This window comes from Alosa alosa, chromosome 20 (genome assembly GCF_017589495.1).
Source record: "Alosa alosa isolate M-15738 ecotype Scorff River chromosome 20, AALO_Geno_1.1, whole genome shotgun sequence".
In the NCBI taxonomy this organism is placed as follows: domain Eukaryota; kingdom Metazoa; phylum Chordata; class Actinopteri; order Clupeiformes; family Clupeidae; genus Alosa; species Alosa alosa.
In genome coordinates this window covers 22,064,678-22,085,816 of record NC_063208.1, presented here as the reverse complement: position 1 = coordinate 22,085,816, position 21,139 = coordinate 22,064,678, and the positions used below count along the sequence as shown (strand labels likewise).

The 21,139-nt window shown below is 41.6% G+C and overlaps 1 protein-coding gene across 1 annotated transcript in view; it reads right to left on the bottom strand.

The window, feature by feature from the left end:
- trps1 (trichorhinophalangeal syndrome I) overlaps positions 1-14,796 on the bottom strand; it is a 99,610-nt gene extending 84,814 nt beyond the window's left edge. The window contains 2 exon segments of the mRNA XM_048230143.1: positions 7,730-8,086; positions 14,504-14,796. Of these exon segments, the coding sequence (XP_048086100.1) occupies positions 7,730-7,742 (13 nt within the window). The 5' untranslated portion in view covers positions 7,743-8,086; positions 14,504-14,796.
- Between the last annotated feature and the right edge of the window lie 6,343 nt (positions 14,797-21,139).

Genomic DNA, 21,139 nt, shown 5'->3' with positions numbered 1-21,139 from the left:
TTACAGGCTCGTCTGTGATATGGGGAAAGATGGAACACGAATCGGAGAGCATTCCACAGCTGCAGCCAAATTTGAGCACACAGGCAACCCCCCACACACACACACACACACACACACAAACACACCCCTACACCCCCCATATCTCACTAAGCCTGACTGCGTTCCAAGTGAGCATGGGATTACTGTGACTTAAAGCAAAGTTTCTCCCAAGACGTGTTGCCCATTACCCATTGACATGGTTATGCCCGCATAGCAGAATAGCAGATTGTGCAAGGGGCCAACCAACCAACATTCTACAAACCCACCCACTGTCTTTACCACACACACATAAACACACACACTCACACACATACACACGCACACAGACATATCCAGGAGCACACATAGCCATGTTGGTCATGCTTGGAATGTAAAAGAAAAGAAAAATGCACATTTCGTCCCCCCCCCACCTCCTAAACCTGACTCATGTCTAACTGTCAACACGGGGGGGGGGATGGCAGAATGAGAAGCAGCCTGATGCCCACCAGAGATAAGGAGCAGCACTGAGCTCTGAAATGATGCCTCCATGCAGCAAACTGAAATACCTTCAAACACAGAGAATGTTCCACGTTCCACACAAAAGTGAAAGCTAAACATTAATAAATGTTGAAGGCGCTTCTTTTGACATTGAGGAAGGTTTTGAAATAAATAACATAAAAGGTCCTATGAATAAGAGAGCTTATTGGTATGAATTTGCATGTGTGTGTGTGTGTGTGTGTGTGTGTGTGTGTGTGTGTGTGTGTCTGTCTGTGAGAGAGATCTTTTGCTATCTGTGTGTGTGTGTGTGTGTGTATGTGTGTGCGTGTCTGTCTGTGTGAGAGAGATCTTTTGCTATCTTTGTCTCTATCTGTGTCTGTGTGTGTGTGTGTGTGTGTGTGTATGTGTGCGTGTGTCTGTTTGTCTCTCTGTCTTCAAATGATACATTCATGTTAGTGTGTGTGAGAGAGAGTGTGCACGCGTGCGTGCTTGTGTGATCCTCTCATGCGTGAGTGAGCCACTCCGGGCAGAGGACGTGCACTGACTCATCACAGTGAGAGCGGCCACAGCATCAGAGCACTGTCACAGCCCAAACCCCCTTCATCGCCCACACGTGCACTTCTCTAGAGCTACCTCCAACCCTAGCTCTCTCTCTCTCTACTCTGCCGTTAGCTGAACAGCACAAGCAAGCTGAGAGCAAGAGCAAGAGCACTGGTGCACTGATTTAAAGTATCGCAGGAGGGGGGGTGTTGACTAGATCGGAAATGTGAGTGGCCACCACGTTGTTCTACAGCGAGCTGAGAGCACATAGTGAACGTGGCCTGTGTGGAGAGCAAGAAAGTGGAATGGATGGCTTTTTCATGACAACATCGCTGATATGACAAAAAAAAAACATACAATGTAGGCAAAGCACTATCTTCTACTCCACAGATAATCATAACAACGACAGCCAGCCTGCCGGGAAAAGTGTGGATGTACAACTTCACACAACATTTAGCACCATGCTGGGAAGTTAAACTCTGCCGAGATAAAAGCGCGAGGAGCACTAAGAGGAGCCGGGCGTAAGACAGATAGAGGGGGGGTGCTTGTTTAATGTCGTATTGTCTCTGCATTCTTTCCAACCTGGTGTCAGTCGCTCCTTCTCATCCATAGTCCAACTGTCCACTTAAATCTTCCCTTCAGGCTCCTATTGGCAGGGCTCTGGCTGCTGCACTAAAAGCAGACTGGGCTTAGATTTGGCCGGCTACAGCGACTTTCGAGTCGGCCCGCGGACGTATAAATAAGAACAATATCAGATAAGTCTCGCAGGAAGTCTATAAACATTTACATTCTCTTTCAAGTGCTGTTTATGGATATTTTATCTCCTATCTGGAAGTTAAGAACATGGTGAAAAGAGGCGCAGGAGGAATCTGGGCGCGAGCGGTGAATCAAAACGCTGGCGGATGCCTGACAGGACCCCGGCCCGTTTACCATAATAGGTGTTGAGCGTGCCGAGCAGAACGCCCGATGGCAGACCCTTGCTCCGTTCCAGCCGCAGGCCTGCCAGAAGAGTTATGATGGCCGGTGCTGGAGAGATATGGAGGAGACAGAGAGAGAGAGAAGGAGGGAGGGGGTGAATTGGCGGGGTGGAGAGAGTGCAAGTGAGATGGGGACAAAAACGGAGTGAGAGATACACAAGAGGAGAGCTTTAGAAAGGCAGAGAAAACTTGAGGAGGAGAGAAAGAAGCAGGTAGGGAGAAAAGGGAAGATACAGAGATTAAGGAGGAGAGTGAAAGAGAATGAGACAGGAAGAACAAGATGGGGGGGGTAAGAGTGAGTGGGAGCGAGGATCAACAAATTCTATACCTCCTCTGACAGAGACAAACAGCAGCTCAAGTCTGGGTTCAGCCTGGGAGACGAGGAGGAGCTTGTATCCCCTGTTGGGGCTCTCGCACTCTGAGGACCATCTCCTGTCTCTGAGGCGGCCTGATCATTATCTGGCGTTCTGCACAAATTGCCCTCGCCGCAGACGTCTGATCAAGTCAGCCGCGAAGCCAGCCGTTGTGCACTTGGCCTCGCACAAAGCCCAAATATTAACTTTGAAGCCTGTTTCCCTTGTAACGCTGCCGCTTTCCTCAAATGTGATTTGTAGCTTAATGAAGCACTCGCTGTAAGTTCCAGTCAACACACACTTCCTCCGGGTCTGTATTTATAGAACTTGGTGCAGTTCAACATGAAATACATGTTTGCTCAAAAAATCTGATACCAAAACCAAAAGTGAGGTGACTGAACTGCAATTAAAAGGCTAAATCATAACCTGCTACTAAACCTACGAGCATAAGGATATCTCAACACAGACCTATCCATTCCTTCTGTCATTCTCCTCAGAACTTAATGTGTAAGTGACATCCTCGTTGTGCATTCACTATGAGCTTCTCCTGGCTCCTGTTTGGCTAAGGGATCTGGCTCACTCTGTACCTTCAGAGGGCAATCCTTCCAGGTCAATCAATGAGCCTGGATAAGAAACAATAATGTGGATCCATAACTTTACCAAGATTTGCCCTTTGGGTGCATTTACATATGTCCATACAAATTACAAACAAAAACAAATGACAGTACCATAAAAAATAAAAAAAATGAGATATAGAACATGCATATGCTAAAATGAAGTAAAATATCCCACCTTGTCTGTCACACAATAGCAGAACCAAGCACACAAAGGTGCGAGGATCCCCAAAAGTCCAGTGAGCAGCACCCAGCCACAAAAACTGGACAGCCTCCCTCCACTATGCAGGGTCAGCCTGAAGGCATGGAAGCCGTTTCCCTCTCCCGCCGAGTCTATGTCTCTCCGTGACGGAGCGTAGCGGCATGCTCCTCACCACCTCACCACAGCCCAGGAGTCAAGCCTCTACGCACAAAGCCCTCAATTAGCAAGACAATGCTGGCTCGCTGGCAGGTGTAGCAAGGTTTAACACAACTGCCTGCTGCTCCGCACAGTGTCACAGCAACACCTACGCTGGTGGATTGCTTTATCTTTGGAGATGACAAGCAGCCCGGGGGAAAGAGGGGAGTACTGTATATCGCTGAGGGCTCTGGAACTATACAAATGGTGATTTCCTTAAACAGTCGTTTCACACAGAGATGTTAATAGGACAGATGACACCAGCCAGTAGCCTGAGGGACTTGGCAGTTTACAGGTAAGGACCTGAGACAGGGGGCCAATGTGGGGTATAGCATCAATCATAGGCACAGGAGGGGGGGGGGGGCTGAGGTGACAGAGCATAGTGCATAGTCAGGGGTGAAAGGGTAGTCTTGGAAAGAGGGGGAAGGAATCTGAGTGACACTGAAGTGGCCTATCACCTCTCAACCTGAACGCAAAACGATCACAGGCCGGATCGCGGCATTCCATCCTGAAGTGGAGACTGGGCTGAGAACCAATGGCTCCATATTGTTCTTCTGCTGATGCTAAACAGGCATCGCTCAATGTGTGAACAACGTGGTCGGCACTGCTTTGTCAAGACTCCTTCTTTGGATCGGCAATTACGCAAAGTCACCAAAAAAAAAAAGAAAGGAAGAAAGAAAGACAGAGGAAAAAAACACATAACATTATTCAAGCTGCCAGAGGTGATGATGAAGACGTTGATTAATATGGCTTGGCTTTTTAAATAAACAAGTCCTGAGTGTGTGGTGCGTTTGACATTACCCTTTAATTTAGGAGGCTTTACCCGAGACATTTTGTTTTCGCAGCTTCACTGCACTGCCCGGCCCCCTTTTCTTTTTACCCCTTTTGAGGCCTTTTTTTTCCACCGCCATATGGTGCAGGCCTTGCGGAAACAATCTGCTAAAAACAACAGGCCTGCACTTAACCATTTCTTTCTTAACACCACATGGGACTGAATTGCTCCCTTGTTTTGCATTTTGTCAGTGGTCTAAGAATCATTTCTTGCTCGAGATCCAATTAGATTAGTTTGCTAGGGGACTGGTTGGTTATTACTGTTAGGTGCCGAGAAACAATTGGCATTAACTATCGAACAATAATCGCCTTCGGTCATGGACTCATCGTTCACTCATCTGTCCGTTAGCCATGTGTAAATGTGCCTTCTGACCAGACATTACTTGCCTGTGCTGGATACAAGGAAAGGGAATCCAACATACGGGAAGGTCGAGCTGAAATATGCACACTCTCACGCATAATCCGCAATGTAAAATTCCATCTTGGCATTGGAGAAAACCTGGAACTATTGACACACATCCGGCTGGCCCATGCGTCAATGTTCCTGGTCGGCTGCCGGTGATGATAATGAATAGGCTTATTATGCTGGAATAAACATACATTTAACTTCAGTCACTCACAAGGTCAAACCAGCATTGTAGCCTTTGAGCTTTTAGAAAGGAGGAAAAAAACGAGGGGAAAAAAAGCAAAGTCAAACTTTAGCAAATGAAATGCCTCGGGAAACAGTGTGGTCTGTGGAGGCGAAGGCAGGGCCGATTTGGCTCGCGAGACAAACTCGGACGAGCGTTTGAAAATCCACGAGAATCTCGAGCCACACGATTAGACTTTTAAATAAGCATTATGGAATCATTTGGAGCAGACGTGTCCCTCTGCACACTGGCACACCATACATCACGCAAGCACCTACAGCAGGACTGCGTGCTGACGGCTGGACATTCTCCTTTTCCATCTGCATTCTAATTCTCAGGGATTATACAAATCAAGGCTGCCTATTGTAAGCCAGTTCCTAAGGCTGAGTGCTCCAAAAAGACTGTTTATCCGCCCAAAATAAAAGACCTGCAGAAAAGAAAAATGTTGCAGCAACATCTCCTCTGCACAGGATGAGGACATGCTGTCTATGGAAGTTAGACAACAAAACAACTCCACAAAATCTGTGTGTGGAGCTAAATCTAACAGGAGTGGAGAAGTGAGGCAAAAGGTATTTCAAAGAAAATCCTTTCAAATGGAAATGAATAACACCAAAAATTCCCTGAACATATATATCATCATCACTGGTAGAGGCCTTTGTATACGCAACCTGAGTGTTAAGACCCATACTCCAGCAAAGCGAAGGCCTTAACAGAGGAGAGGCCTGAGAGAACATTAGGAAAGAGCAGAGGAAACGCATGAATGATTGATTGACTATATTATTTATATTCACTATATTATTTATAATAATAATATTAACAATAATAATACAATTTATTATTATGAATAATAATAATAATAATAATAATAATAATAATAATAATAATAAAATCAACATGCATTACACAAATTATCTGAGACACCAAAACCAACGTTACCAATATCATGACCAAAAATACCAAAAAGCAGTATAATTGACAGAGTGGAGATTTAAATATACACTTAGATTTATACATTATATGCACATGATTATTAACTCTTTATATCTTTGCCTCTCTTCGATGCTTTGAGGATCACTTCCCATGACAGACAGCAACAAAAGGGACCCCTACCCAAATAGTTATAGTCACGCCACCTCTGACCTCAGAAGGTCTTGCAAAAGCATACAGGTTATCTCAGCTGTCGACTGTCCCTCGACTCACTCAAGAGCAAATGTGAGCATTGGTTTAGGCACATTAGCCAATCTGAAGTAACAGAGGTAATTGTGTGCGTAAGTACAGACAGATTTTCTTCTCGAATGGGAGCCTGGAAAAAAGATAGCATGTGTTTGACATTACGCAAATCTGCTGAAATGGCAGGGGCAGTTAAGAGGAGCGTTCATTCGTTTCTGCAGCGTTAACAAAGGAAAGGTCTTGTAATAGCCAGCTCATTATAGCACGTTTCATATGCATGTACCCCAATAGAGGAAAGAGACATGGGTGTGTGATGATGGTGGTGGCCGTGTGGGAGAAGGGAGGTTCAACTATGACACACATTCGAGATCTCAGATCAACTACTGTTCAGTATCCCAAACCACAAAGTATGCGGTCATTTTCTAAATGTAATGAGATTATTGGATTTCTACGCTCATTGCATTTGTATTATTAGTTCAAGACTAAAGCCAGCGACTCAAGCACAATAGTACGACACAGGGAAAAGACCATAATACCCAAAATGTCGTGTAGGATTTGAACAGCAAATAACTGAAAACCTCTTAGGCTGAGAGGAAAGGAAAACGCTCACATTCCTCAATTGCCTCTGAAACCGAAACAATATCAGAACAATATAAACTTTCACACAAAGTTTATGATAACACCTGATGAATTTAAGCCAGTGACTACCACAGTTACAAGCGTACAAAACAAATGCCAGAACCTCGGATATGCCTTTCAAGTTGCTTGTGGCTGTCAGACTCTGTTGCTTATTATCAATAACTCCAAAGAGAAACAAAGCCTGGCTGTCAGGCCTTGCACAAAGACCTCATAAACGCATTGTATGAAAATTATTAGGCTTTGGAGTGCATTAAACTTTAATGAAAACTTTATGCTCGGCCATATAAGGAATGACACGGGGACTTATTCTCTTAATCAGTAAGCGCTACTCTGATAGTGTTGCAAAGGAGGAGGAAAAAAAAATATGTCTGATGTCTGGACCATTTCAAAGAAACAGCAACATAAAAAGGAGGTCAGTGAGACGCATGGCTAAAGGGTTTGGTGGGACCCACACAGAGCGGAGCGCCTATCAGACCGCAGAGAGCGAATATCTGGAGCAGAGACGCAGGGAAGCATGACTTCTTGTGTGGCCTCCAGACTTTACCTCAGAAAGAAAATTTGCGATGGTCAAGACAGTCAGAGAGCAGTAGAGAGCAAGGGGGGGGGGAGAGGGGAAAGTCAATAAAGACAACATTCCACATAAAAGGCTCCACGGAGCAGGGAGATGATAGCAGTGCCTCACTCCAGATCAAAGCGCTACATGGCTACCACAGCTGAGCTATCAAGCAGCAGGGCTCACGACTGCAGGAAAGTTCAGCGATGCTGCGAGAACTTCTCAGGGAAGAGTCTCTTTTTTTTTTTTTGCTGAGCATCTGATGAACCTGACTTAACCCAACCGAATCACAAAGTGTGGATTAGAGTCATCAAAACGATTTAAAAAAAAAACAAAAAAACATAAAAAAACACTCTACATTGTGCCATCACTTAATCCGTATTCTTTGCCTAACCACCCTTGCCACAAATATGTTATGCTTTACAAATAAATACGGACACATAAATAGTAAACACAGTGAATAATCTGTTTCGTTTACCCCTGTCGGAGCTCACAATGTTGTGTACGTACCTCTGCTGTGCATTGGGTTAGAGCATTATCAGCGGAGCTTTCACTGGGAGGCAGATAGCAGAGTTGGCACAATATCCAAAGCCCTTGCCCTGCGTCGCAGTTATCCTTTTATTTCACTCCCATACTGGATACGTATTTATTCCATTGTCGGGTTGCCGTGTTTGTTCTTCTGTATGCTTCCTCGTCTTCTGTTTTTCCCCCTCCTTTGAGGTTTCTTTTCTCTTCCACTTCTCCCGTCCCCGTGTTTATTTTTGTTTGGACAGTCGCTTTTCCTCCTATCGTTTCTTTGCAGGCCTTGATAGGTGTGCGTGGTCCCCCAGGTTCAGGCAGCGTACATGTCAGAAAAAGCTCCCCTCACTGCAGGCGTACAGTGGAGAGAAGAGAAAAGAGGGGAGAACACTTTTAAAAGTCAGAGCAATTACTATGCACGTTGAACAAAGCAGCAAAGCAGCACATTCAAACATATGACTCCATCCAGGATTGGCACATACACAAGTACTAAAAAGTAGGTAGACACACACACACACACACACACACAAACACACACACATACAGGGATAAAGGCATGCCTGTCGGATTTGCGGTAACATTTTAGAATATACTGCGATAAACAGTTCCGCAACATTCCTTTACTAGACGGAGTGGACTCGGAGCCCTCTGAGGACTCACCAGGTGATCCCAAAAAAGAAAAGAAGAAAACGAGGGAAAAAGGGGAAAACAATTAGTCAGAAGTGTAAACACAGGGAGAGAAAGGAATCCTGTGTCATCTCGTTCGGCGGAGACATGACAGCAGGTTTCATGAATGGGGGCTCTGACGAGACAGGCCCTCTGGCACACCAAATTGGAAACAGGAAAACAAACATTCTCGAGGAAAACTCCTGCCACCACCCGCTCCACACACACACACATACACCACACACGCACACACACACCTACAATCCAGCACCCTTTTACACATAAATGGCTGCCCCCCCCAAATCCCTGAATCATTCTGTGCAACCTGTCTCAAACAATGTAACAGCATATCCTACAGCCACTGTCCTAGGCCCAGACCACACAGATGGAAAGAGAACACTTCTCCATGAGGACAAAAGGGAGAGAGAAGGGGGGGGGGGGCAAAAAGTGTGATGGCAAGAACACACACTCACACACACACACACAGAGAGAGAGACGCTCCCGAGGACGGGAGGGCTAAATGACTCATCGCTGCTACAGAGAAGCCCAAGTCTAGGTAGGCCTTACTCCTCCAGCACCATTTAAAGAGGAAGATGAAAAATCTGCTGGATAGACTACACAATAAGACTGTAACTAGTGAAACTGATCTGACTGCTTCCCCTCCTACATAAAGACTAGAGAGTGAAACCTATGGCGATACCATGACTGTGAGGACACTAAACCAGGTTTGTCGGCAGAAAGCCTAAGGATCGGCAGTATATGTTAAATTATATGGTGCATCAACACATATTACATGAATTATAATGTGGCAGGTGGTAATCACAACAACCCTGTCTCATTACATGAAGCCCTAATAGCTTTACACTAACCTAACGACAGCAAAACGCAGTTGCCTGCAAAGATATAGCTTGTAAAACCACGCTCGAAATTTTTGACATTTGTAATTAAAAAAGTATGGTAAGTATTAAACTTAGGGCAATACTAAATAAAGGTCTGTTTTATAATTGAAAACACTCTGTTGGGCTGTGGGGGAAAAAAGACTTTATGCATAGTTTTTATTCACGCATGCTCTTGGCAGTATACGTTGCTCGACATATGCGTTATAGCATATAAACACGCTGCAAACAAACAAGCTGCTGCAAACAGAAGTTACACTGCGTGTGCGGTTTTACACAGTTGTGAGGTAACAAAAAAAAAACACAGGGGAAAATCCACACCAGGAGTATTACATTGCTGATGCTACATCTGCATTTTCTGTTCATATTCTGCTTAATCATTTTAAATCAACCAGCACTAATGAGAATTTCCTTATCTTTGGGAATTAAAACACTCCTGAGCTCTCCAAATTTGCCTTTGCCAAGACAAAGATAGCTACACTGATCCCAGTCCACGGGCCAGTAAAAAGTAAAAATAATTCCGTGCTCCTGATATCAGAGAAGGGCCAGGGGTACAACTTAGGGGGAACAACCACAGCACTGGCCACCGGAAACACCGGAGCAGAGCGGCTACTGCTAGCCTACCCTCAAGGTTGCGCTCGACAAGGCCCCAAACACCTGCAAAAATAATAGTGGAGCTTCTATACCAATTTGCACTGACCCCTACGAGACTCCCGGTGGGATCCATATCTGTATTGACCATCATAACATCTTTTCCCATTACTATTGTTATTATTATCATTACTATTATTGCTATTATTCAAACATTGAGCTGCTTTCATCACATTGGCAATAGAAAACTCCCGAAATTTGCAAAACTACACACTAAAATTATATAAAACATTTACAATTATTCTCGCAAAAACACACTATCAAATAATTAAATGAGTTCCCAAATAGTCCACCAATAACTTTTAATCACTGTGTGGTCAAGTAAGTTAGACATGTTTGCACATAATTAAATTCTTTATATAATGCTTAAGTCCTCACAGGGTATGTGCAATTTTTATACACGTATGCGTAAATGTGCTAGAAATGACAAGCTAATAGAAAGCATTAACAGAAATATGTGAAACATGCCGCTGTGTTTAGATTTCACCAGAGCATCATACTTTAAAGTCATGAAACTTGGGCATTAATTGTAAAATGAACTGCCACATCCGACTAGGCAACAGATGATAGATTCAAGAGAAACAAGCAATATACATACTTCATCAATGAGCTAGAGTGATAAAGGAGCATTTACATTTTCTCTTGTGTAATCCATCCTCATCACTTCCACCAAAATCTGCAAACCAAACCACTGAAACACCAGTATGATGAACCTATGGCATTTTCAAAGAGCTAAAGCTACCAATTACAGCAGTAGGGCTTCTCAAAGTAAACTTTGGCATTTCGGCAAATGGTTTTCCGAAAAATCTTAAGTTCTTTAGATCTCCTGAATGGTTATAACAATTCAAACTGCATGGCGTCTAGTCCGTTGGTGAGTCCAAGTAAATAAATAGGTACATAAAACACTTATGACCAAAAACAAAGCAGTGAATATATTCTGACATCATGCCACTGACATGCGGCCTGTCTGTTTTCAAAGACAACACCAGATGCAAACAAAGAAGGTCTAGAAGATGACACAAACTGATATGTCACGGCTAATAAAATAGAATATTCTTAGAGATAATTACTTACTTAGAGATAATTGCCATCTGCATCAACATTTAGTGCAGACAGATATAGACATATAAATATCTCTTGATGACAACAAAGTGGTATCAAGATATTACCCTTAACTGAAAAAAATATGAAATTCCTTAACTTGCATTATACAAAGGATCCAAAGAATCTGCTCATATTCTTCATGCTAAAAGTAAGAAACTCATTAACAGTATTTCTGAATATGTTTTTCTTTCTTTCATTTCAAACAGCTCTTCAATGTTTGGCTAATTTATGGTGGTTTCATTTCCCTAATGTTGCTTAAGTTTAATGGTGCCCTGTTTGTCCCAGCATTTAATCGTACAGTGGCATCTGTTCCATCTAAAACTTTCATAGAGTTATGTTTTCCTTTATCAGACAGAGTTGAGTTTCTTTGGCACTTTCAGCAATCGGGGAAAAGAGAATGCATATGCGATAGCTTTTTCTTTGACTGGAGGGAGAGAGGAAAAATTATCTCCCGTAGCTCTAGTTTTAGTGGAAAGGTGAATGCATAATCATGAATCTGCTTCGAAGTACACATGGATTAAAATTACATCAATCATTTGCAAGTCGTCTTCAAAGTAGAAAAAGGGAAAGTTTTCTTCAGAAGTTAGGAAGCAACCACAAAAATACTCACAGTGAGTGCACTACTTCACAAGATGAGAAATTCCCAGGTATTCCCAAAGACCATGGCTCGCAGCAGATTCAACAGTAGTAGTATGTACTTTTATTACTTTCAAATTAAATGTTTTTGTCCCAAATAAGTGGGAAAATATTTAAGACATGTGGCTTAGAGAAACATAATATTCCACTTGTAATATGGAGTTATGTCTTTTTTGGAAGTGAGCGAGTCCCTCCTTTTCATCTACTTGGATCTTGTAGCAAGCACACATAGTGAGAGGCTAACCTTGCTTGCGATTAGAAGTTACTCTGCAAAAGAAGTTGTGCAAACTCTAAAGCCATGTATAACAAACGCAAGCCCCCCACTGTTCCTTTCTCCTGCTGCCGAGACCCAAATTCATCTGTCAGCCATAAAGTTCCCCGACTATACAGGCCTGATCTATTGCACCCCCACCACCACCACCAAGCCCAAAAGAACTCACAGATGTGGGGCCATTTACATTTCAAATATACCTCAAGCTTTTCAATCACTTCAAACGCCTCTTATCACATGACCAAAGCGTATCTTCCTTTTCTTTTGAGAGGAAGTAAAGGGTTGCAGTCTATAATAGACAACCATCAACACTCACAGAGGACATTTTTACCGACTTAATAAATTAACAAATACTGAATACTAGTTGAGTTTTCAGGTTATTATTCTCTTTTAAAACGGCCGTGGTTGGATTAGAAGCATATCTAATTTGATGCCATGCAAATCCTATTTTTTCTGTCAGACATTTCAGTCACTGAGTTTTGCCTTTACACTGTGGCCTACACCTTGGGCCTATTTTCAATGCAATCATTGTTATTGATCAGGTGCAACTGCTCATATCATTACCAGTTCATAAATTATTTTTATTTAACTTTGAACATAAATAGACCACATAATTCATTCTTCTACTGACCCATTTTAGAAATGAATCGTCATTCACTGACTCTATGTGTGTCTCTAGCTGAGCACCACACCAAATGATGCGCGGCGCTTGTTTGCCTAGGCCACGTCATTAACAAACTTTCACTAAGAAGAAAGACAGCTTTCATAGGTAGGCTACACAACGTATCATTTCCAGATAGCCTACACCGCATGTAGCAAGTTTCACAGTTTACAGGAAATACAGCAACTCATCTACTGGAACCAGCATGGGAATTTTGTGTCATAACAGTGAGATAGCCTAGCATTGACTATATGAGAGTGCACTAAGTAGGACTAAAAGCAAAAAATTTAATCTGATAAGATAAACTGTACTATACTGAACTATATTGCTAATCAACCGGCATGCATAATCCTGTAAATAATATTGTTGCCACAGACGTCTCAGGAGTTGTGTAGGCAAAACTTTGTAACAAACTATGTGAATGCTGGGGTAACTTTTAGGCTACACACCAAAAGTTCTCTGTCCCCACACATGTTCAGGAGGCAGCTCGTATCGAAGTCGGAAACATTGCAAATACGCTTGACATCAAAGAAAATATTGACCCAGAAAATTAGGTAGCCTAGGTTGTTTGTTTGAAGTACCTTTGTCTATGAATATGCCCATGTAATAAAATACATATTACGGCATACTAACAACAGTGTAACAAATTGATAAAAGTAGAAAAGCAATTTGGTCTTGCTTTCTATAGGCTACGTGGTAACAATGCAAGAAACTTTCAGAACTATGGGCTACTCACTTTGCGCCAAAGTGTGTCTCAATGAATCTGTCAGTGTAAAACAAATGCATATAACACTTACTTTTGAATTAGGCTTGACTTTCTTCTTTAACACTCATTTGATGCTACTCATAGGCTACTATGAACGATATTTTGGAAATCCATGTCTTGCTAACTTTGAAAAGTAGCCTACTAAATGCGGGATACACTGCGTTTGTCTGCTGCTGCCCCGAACGTGACTTGTAGACTGATAACAAAGTTGACCACACAAATAATAGCCCAAAATATTAGGCTGTGCTTTAAAAAGTCCAAAAATATGCCATAGGCTATGGCACGGTAAATAGGCTAAATAAAATTAACAAAAGAAGACATGCAACAACTACTTTGAAGAATCAGCATGGGTCTTTGTCGCTTTTCTCAAATAGTCTCAAGCTCAGTGCATGTTGCTATGCCTACGCGTTTTCTTATCTTTGAGAAACATCAGTTACGGAAAGTTGAAAAAGTTACGTGGAAAACATCATGATAGCGCTACAGTTCGTTACATTTTAAAATGCCCCTACCTAAGATACTATTTGAAGTTTTACTAACTGTAGTCAAATGTGATACTTTGTATACCCCCCACCATGCGCTTTCTCACAAACAATGAAAATAAATACACGCGCTGCGGCAAAGAAGACTCCACATCTTGTCACATCTGAAATAGGACCGCGTTAGCACAGACTTCAAATGCTATAGCCCCTCACAAGACAGACTACACCATTCGTTCGAATATACAACACCGAAACGCGCTGCATTTCAATAAAATGAAATAAAAGGATTTCAAGAAATGGGAAGGAAAAAGTAAGCCACAAACCTACTGGAACTCATGTTTTTCTTCCTTGTCTGTGAACGTGACCACTCTGGGGCTACTGCTTGTAGCAAGTAGCCAATTTCAATTTCTCATGCGTTTGACCCAACAAAACCTAAATGCCATGTGAAATCCGAGAAGCCCTGCTTTTTTTTCACAGCAAAGTAGCTCACAACTGATTCACGAAATCCCTTAGCTCTTTCAACATTACATAACATTCGCTTCTAAAAGCGATTCAGCATTCAGGAACTACTGCAAATCCACATCTCATTGTTGTCTGCCATCCTCGTAATGTTCATTGATTCGCTTTCTCCTTACCTGTTGATTAAATTGCAATAGTCTTTGCAGTCTGAAAGATGGTGGAGCTTTGGCGTAAGCCATGAACCGTCTTTGTGTTGTTTGTTTGTTGATCTCGGGGTATTATTTCTTTTTTGTTGTTAGAGGGGATCTAAGATTTCGAATTTCTCCTGTGCAAGTGGAATCGGGGTGACTGTGTTTGATATTAAAAACGCCTGAAACTGGATGGAAAAAAGGAGGTTAGTTTGCAGTGATCTCAGTTCTTTATCAGAAATGTTATCGCTTGTCAGGACCTCAGACTCCAAGCATTACGTCAGTTTCAAGACACCAACACTATTAATATCAAGAAGCCCTTGCGGAGGAAAGCGCCACCCTAGACCGAGTGTTCTTAAAGGCACAGGGACCTAGTTCGCCGCTCATAGACCATTGCTTAATTATTCAAACCGATTTCAGCAAACTGCAGCGTTTTCAAATATGAAATATTTATTTTGGTAGACAGTAACAACGCTTCCAATGTTTCGTGTTAATGGTTATTTTATGTAAATTATGTTACTTGAGGTGAGACATAAAATAGGCTAATTTGTCACAATTCAGAACGTTCATGCCAATAATATTTTGGATTATATATGTAATACTTAATAATAAGTAATAAGGGAAAAATATGTTTTTGAAGGCTCTGAACATAATAGCCTACCCCCTTCTCGAACATACAAACAAGTAGCCTATCCAGTTAATTAAACACAAAGTGTGAATTTTATCTTGTGTTTTCTGCAATAAAGTCTAACACTGGACATTAAATGTAATTGTGGCCACATATGTGTCTGTATCACCTAGCTGAAACCACTAACCCCCACCCCCCTCTCTATCTACCTATCTATCCATCTAGCCTATCTTTGTCTGTTTGTCTGTCTGTCTCTCAGTCTGTCTGGCTGTTTAACTGATGTTATGTTGTTAGGCCTATATTGTGTAACTCAAATGTGATATTTAAGAGCAACATTTCCATGTAGGCATACACCCTTGTCAACACGTTTTAGTTGAGGAATGATGCAGTGAAGTTTCTTGAGCATTTGTGGTGTGTAGTCATTATTTTTTCAATTCTCAGAATGCGTGTTCATATGCCAGTATAGTCAATCTGAAAACAAACTCATAAAGGTGTACCAATTCGCATATAAATAACTTTATGAGTGTTGATTGCGGTGAGAATACCATCCTTCAGTTTCTCTTTATGTCTCTTTTGGTGATTTTCAAAACCCTGCCATGTACATTAACCACTATTTACATTAATTCATGTTCCAGAAGAGGAGTGACATGAAGAACTCTTGGCCACACTTATCAGCCAGAAGTAAAAAAAAAAAAAAAGTTTGACATATTTAGGAAAACTTATTTGGAATGATTCATTGTCACCCATTTCAAATTCTGCCCAATCATAGAATGACAATAATTAGGCACATTGCACCAAATATAATTAAACTAGACAAACATATTGAAATGTTTATAACTATTAGATTGTGTAATTAATTATGTACAACAACTGCTGCTGCTAGGCTACTACTACTTCTGCTACTACTACTACTACTACTAATAATAATAAAAATAATAATAGCAATACGTTAATTATAACAATGAAGATGATTATGATACCAACATACTGAAAAATAGTATGATAGCTTTCATCAAATGTTGTTAAGCTGACGGCAAAAATATGAATTGACCCTATACAATTGTTTTATTTATGGTGTGTTTCATTTACTTGTACTTATTTGTTTGTGTGTTTGTTTGTCTCATCAAGTATTAACTGTTAGTGAACCACAAGCAAAAAATAGATCTTTGATGTTTTAATAAACACCTAATGGCTATGATACTTATGTAAAAATTATACTAAATGTCATGAGTTGATTTTAAATAAATTACTATAGTAATACATTAATCTAGATATTAATATTAGAGATACACTCACTTAGATAGATGTTTTATTAAACGATCAACTTGGAAGGGTAAAGTATCATGAAATGGCAACAAACAGATTGAGTTAGAAAGTACAACATAATTTCTTACATTGAGCAATATAGATATTTTAATGCATCCAGTGTGTGTGTGTATGTGATAGAGTGTGTGTGGGGTGTGTGTGTGTGTGTGTGTGTGTGGGGTGTCTCTGTGTTTGTGTGTCACTGTGTGTGCTACACACTTGTCTACACCACTTGTGGATTGAAAATATAACACTAACTGCTTCATAAAATTCTTCTGGTGCCCATTTGGGAAGAGTCACATGTAAATATGTAATAAAAAACCGTTCAACACACCCGTACAAGATCATGTGTAGACTGGAGACATAACACACTTGACTTTGAATATTTTTAGAATTCCTTGAGACGTATTACATACTGTAATTCTTGGCTCCATCACAGTGTCCAATCCATGTGGTTGATAACATTACAGTTTTAGTATTGCCTTACGTCTGTCCAGGCTAACACCCAGCAACATCATGAGGTCATATTTAGACCTGGTGATGGGGGAAGGTGACAACTACCCTTCAATGTTTTTTTTTTTTTGTTTTTGTTTTTGCTGTCTCATGTAAGGCTAGCGGCTAAACGCTGTGGCCATCCACAGTCCACATTACGGATCCATGTAGTGTTTTCCTGTTAGCTGGTCACACCACAGCCAAAACCAGTGTGTGTGTGTGTGTGTGAGTGTGTGTGTGTGTGTGTTTGTGTGTGTGTCTCAGAGTGTTTCAACAAACTTAAGATATGCAATCATTCAAAGATTTCAGGGTCAAACAAGAAACAACAACAAAAACTTTTTTCCTGCTGTTGGGACCTTCACCATTTCCTGATATCAGTTAGTCTCACTTCCTGTTTGTGTGTGTGTGTGTGTGTGTGTGTGTGTGTGTGTGTGTGTGTGTGTGTGTGTGTGTGTGTGTGTCTTAGCATTTCAGCCTGGACAGAACCCATAGGCGTGGCACTTTGCTTTTTGCCTGGCATAGATGTCTCTCTGTCATCTAACTGTCACCATCCCTTCCTGCTCTTTTTCTTGCTTCCCCATTTGATTCAGAATGACTAAAACACCAACAAGGGAGTCATATCCAGCCCACAGACAGTGGATAAATATTAGACCTCTGGTTGGTTAACTACTAGGTACAAAAATAAACCCACGTTTCATGACGTCTAGGGACAGTCTAAGCTGGCCTTTATAGGCCCTTTGAATGAGTGGCCTAATCGCCCACCTCTTGCACTTTATACAGCACAACAAGAGAACAAAAAGGGAATATGGTATTATAGAGACTTAAGCATTGTAATCTCCAGCCTTGGGTGAATGAACAGTGTGGTAAAATGTTAGAAAAACTTCCTTGTGTGAAGTTTGACAATGTCCAAGCTATCCAATTTCTGTTACTTTGTATATTTACAGTTTCACAAGTGTTAATGTAGCCATGTATTTAGCTTACTCAGCATGTGCCATGCTACAAATGAGGCCTACTGTTAGAATACCTTTTTTTTTAAAAGATGGACAATTGAAATGATTAGATCCTAAATATATTCATCTACCTCTTTTGGTTACTTTTATCATTCAATGATACAGGGTGGAAAGCATTTTAACTTCTGAGAGGGTCTGGGCAAACGACAGGATTATAAACAATTATGGCTTTTGTATCCCCAAAAAGGGATATCTGTCTCAGAGCTGAATGAAAAGTTCTTCTGTGAGGGAACATGAGAGCTATTCATGGCCAGGGAAAAGCGGATAAGAATGGTAAGCAGGTCAGACTTTATGGAAAAAGAAATAACAAGGTAAGAAATCCAGTGAACTGGATAGGCCATGAGGAATGAGCAAATGAAAATACAGTTATATGCTGTAGACTATAGAGTTTAAGTTGCATGTATTATGAATATGCCAAAACAGGAAGTTTAATCAGAGTTTAAGTGGTAAGAACGAGCCAATATAATGTATGTAATGACGTCAACAGAGGGCAGCTTTTTTATGGAACTGATGTATACAGTGGTATTTTAGCTGTATAAACATATAACACAAATAAACCAAATTTTGGTTCAGAAATACAGTATACTGCATAGAGATGAAGATACAGAGAAGCTGGAAGTGCGAGGACCTTCTTAGAATGCTGAAAGTAAACTGGGCATGGTTTCAAACAACAGGTCCACAGACACAAAGAATGGACCTCACAAAATGTGAGTTTTTGGGTAATATCAGAATCAGTCCAGCATCTAAACATTCCAAGAGCATTTCCTGAGCGCAGCAGAATTGAATATGCAGAACAAATTTGATTCATAAATGAGCAGTTTTCAATTGTAACGTTTGCTTCATCCGTGCAATTTTAAAATGGAACTCGCAGACTGGAACTTTGGAACAAAGTAAACTTTGAGAACTGTTTAAGGTGATGCCCCCTCACTTTTTTTTCATTTTGAAGGTAAATGATCTGAAAATTGGTTGAACGAAAAGACAATTTTATACTTGAGTAAAACATCATTCAAATACATTTTCATAACCAATATTAAAGTAACCATAACTCCTTAATAAAAAATAAATAAATAATAAAGACAAAAATAGCTATTGTGAGTCCTTCACCTTCACGGTACCATCAAGAAGAACCGGTTTCGGGTATGGGATAGACCTATAGGCAGTACACTGTCTCCCCCTGCACCCATACCGTATCTGAGTGAAATTGCTCTCATGCAAGAGAGGATGGAATGAGTGCGAGGATAAAGCCAGCCATGTGGAGCCCGAGCCAGACAGGCAGGAGCACAGCCAGCATCTCATCAGCTGGGCGGACACAGGACACTGAGCCCTCAATCTGTGAGCCCATGGACATGAGAGATGGAGAGAGAGAGAGAGGAGGGGTGGGAGGAGGAGAGGAAGGGAAAGGGTGAGAGTCATGAAGATGAGGAGAAAAGGATTGAGAGAGAGAAACAGAAAGAGAGACAGAGGGAGAAACTGAATGACACATTAGAGAGGGGAGGAGAGGGACACAGTGCAGAAAGAGAGAGGAAGAGAAAAGTAAGGAGATGAAAAGAGGAAGTGAGGGGGAGAGAGAGACAGTGTGAGAAACAGAGACAGACACTTGGGCATTTGTTTTTCTTTTTCTTTTTTCATTCACTTCCATTTCTCTGAAACTGAATGCAAGATCTGGGAGTTGGAAGAGCCAAGCATGATCCCTAGGAACCCATCACATCACAACCCAGCCACAAGACACCAGACCCAGCGCCATGTGTGACTAAATCACCAAAACACCACAGACAGAGACATGGCAGTTTGGAAGTCACAGAGAGTGAGTCGCACCCGTTCAAAAAAGGAAAAAAAAAAAAAAAATGTAAGGACCTCAAGGACCAAGCAACAGACTCCTCCAGGAATATAAAATGAGGGTCCCAGGAAGGTCAGGAATATCATTAAATTATTCAGCCTTATCCATGGCTAAATGGCGCCTTAAAGAGGTGAAAATGAGAGATGGACTCTTCTCCTACCTGGCCGCCTGAACCCTCCCTTTTGGAGGAGGTCTGCGGAGGGGACATGGCATGGAGTACAGCTGGAAGGCACCATTAAAGGGCTCATAAAGCAGGGCTCCACAGCGTTTGTCCCCTCCTCACTTGGCTATATGATGGGACCCTGGGGTCATCCGTCTTTGGCAAATGAGAGAGAGGGGGAGGAGTGGTGGGTACGAAAGGGCAATCCATTATCATTGGCTCACCTGAAAGGCTGACATATACAGTGTGTGTGTGTGTGTGTGTGTGTGTGTGTGTGTGTGTGTGTGGGTCTGTAATCTCAAACAAAATGTCCTCAGATGAACTGAGGTGTTCTTGGTGACTACCGATGAGATGGTAGTCTTGAGATGGTAGAGCTGACCACCAGCTTCCTGTGAACTAGTGTTTCCTGCGTATCAGATGCAGCACACGAAACACACACTGACAACAAAGAGCATGGCTGTTATCTGAACAAGTCTCAGGTACAGCAACATGTGAAAGCCAGAGAAAGAGAAATTCTGACGTATAAATACCTTAAAACCATACTCTAACATACTCTATATATCACCAGATAACAAGTACTCCTGCATCATTAATAGACACAACTGCCTCCCTTACATTACATTTCACCCTCAACAAAGTACATTTTCAGCTTGATGGAACAAAAAAAATTGGGAACACGAAACAGAGAAGAGACCACCACGAACCACCACGAACCACCACGAACCACTATTTTGTCAGAACCTCTAAATGATGAAAAACTTGATGTGAGGACATCCCAACCACCAAAGGCCTGGGAAGCAATCTGGTATATAGATGTAGTGATAGGACAGTGACCATGGGGGATCATCTTACGCATGACTGTGAGATATGAAGTGGCACGGAGCGGACGCCTCAGATGAGGAACCCCGCTGCTAAGCAGCCACCAAATGGACTCTACACATACACCCTTCTCCAATATGTCCTCCCCTCCCTCCGTTCTCCTCAAATATACTGCAAAAATACACCAAAGAAAAAATAATATGAAGTAGAAATGTGCAACAAGCAATTTCGCAAGATCTTGATAGCACAAGATGCAGATTTGTATCACTACTACAGGGAATCATTTCACACTTACACTCACATTTAAAGTTTTGACGCATCATGTGTAATTTACATGTTAATTGTAAGCAAGTATAAAAACAGATTGAGATCA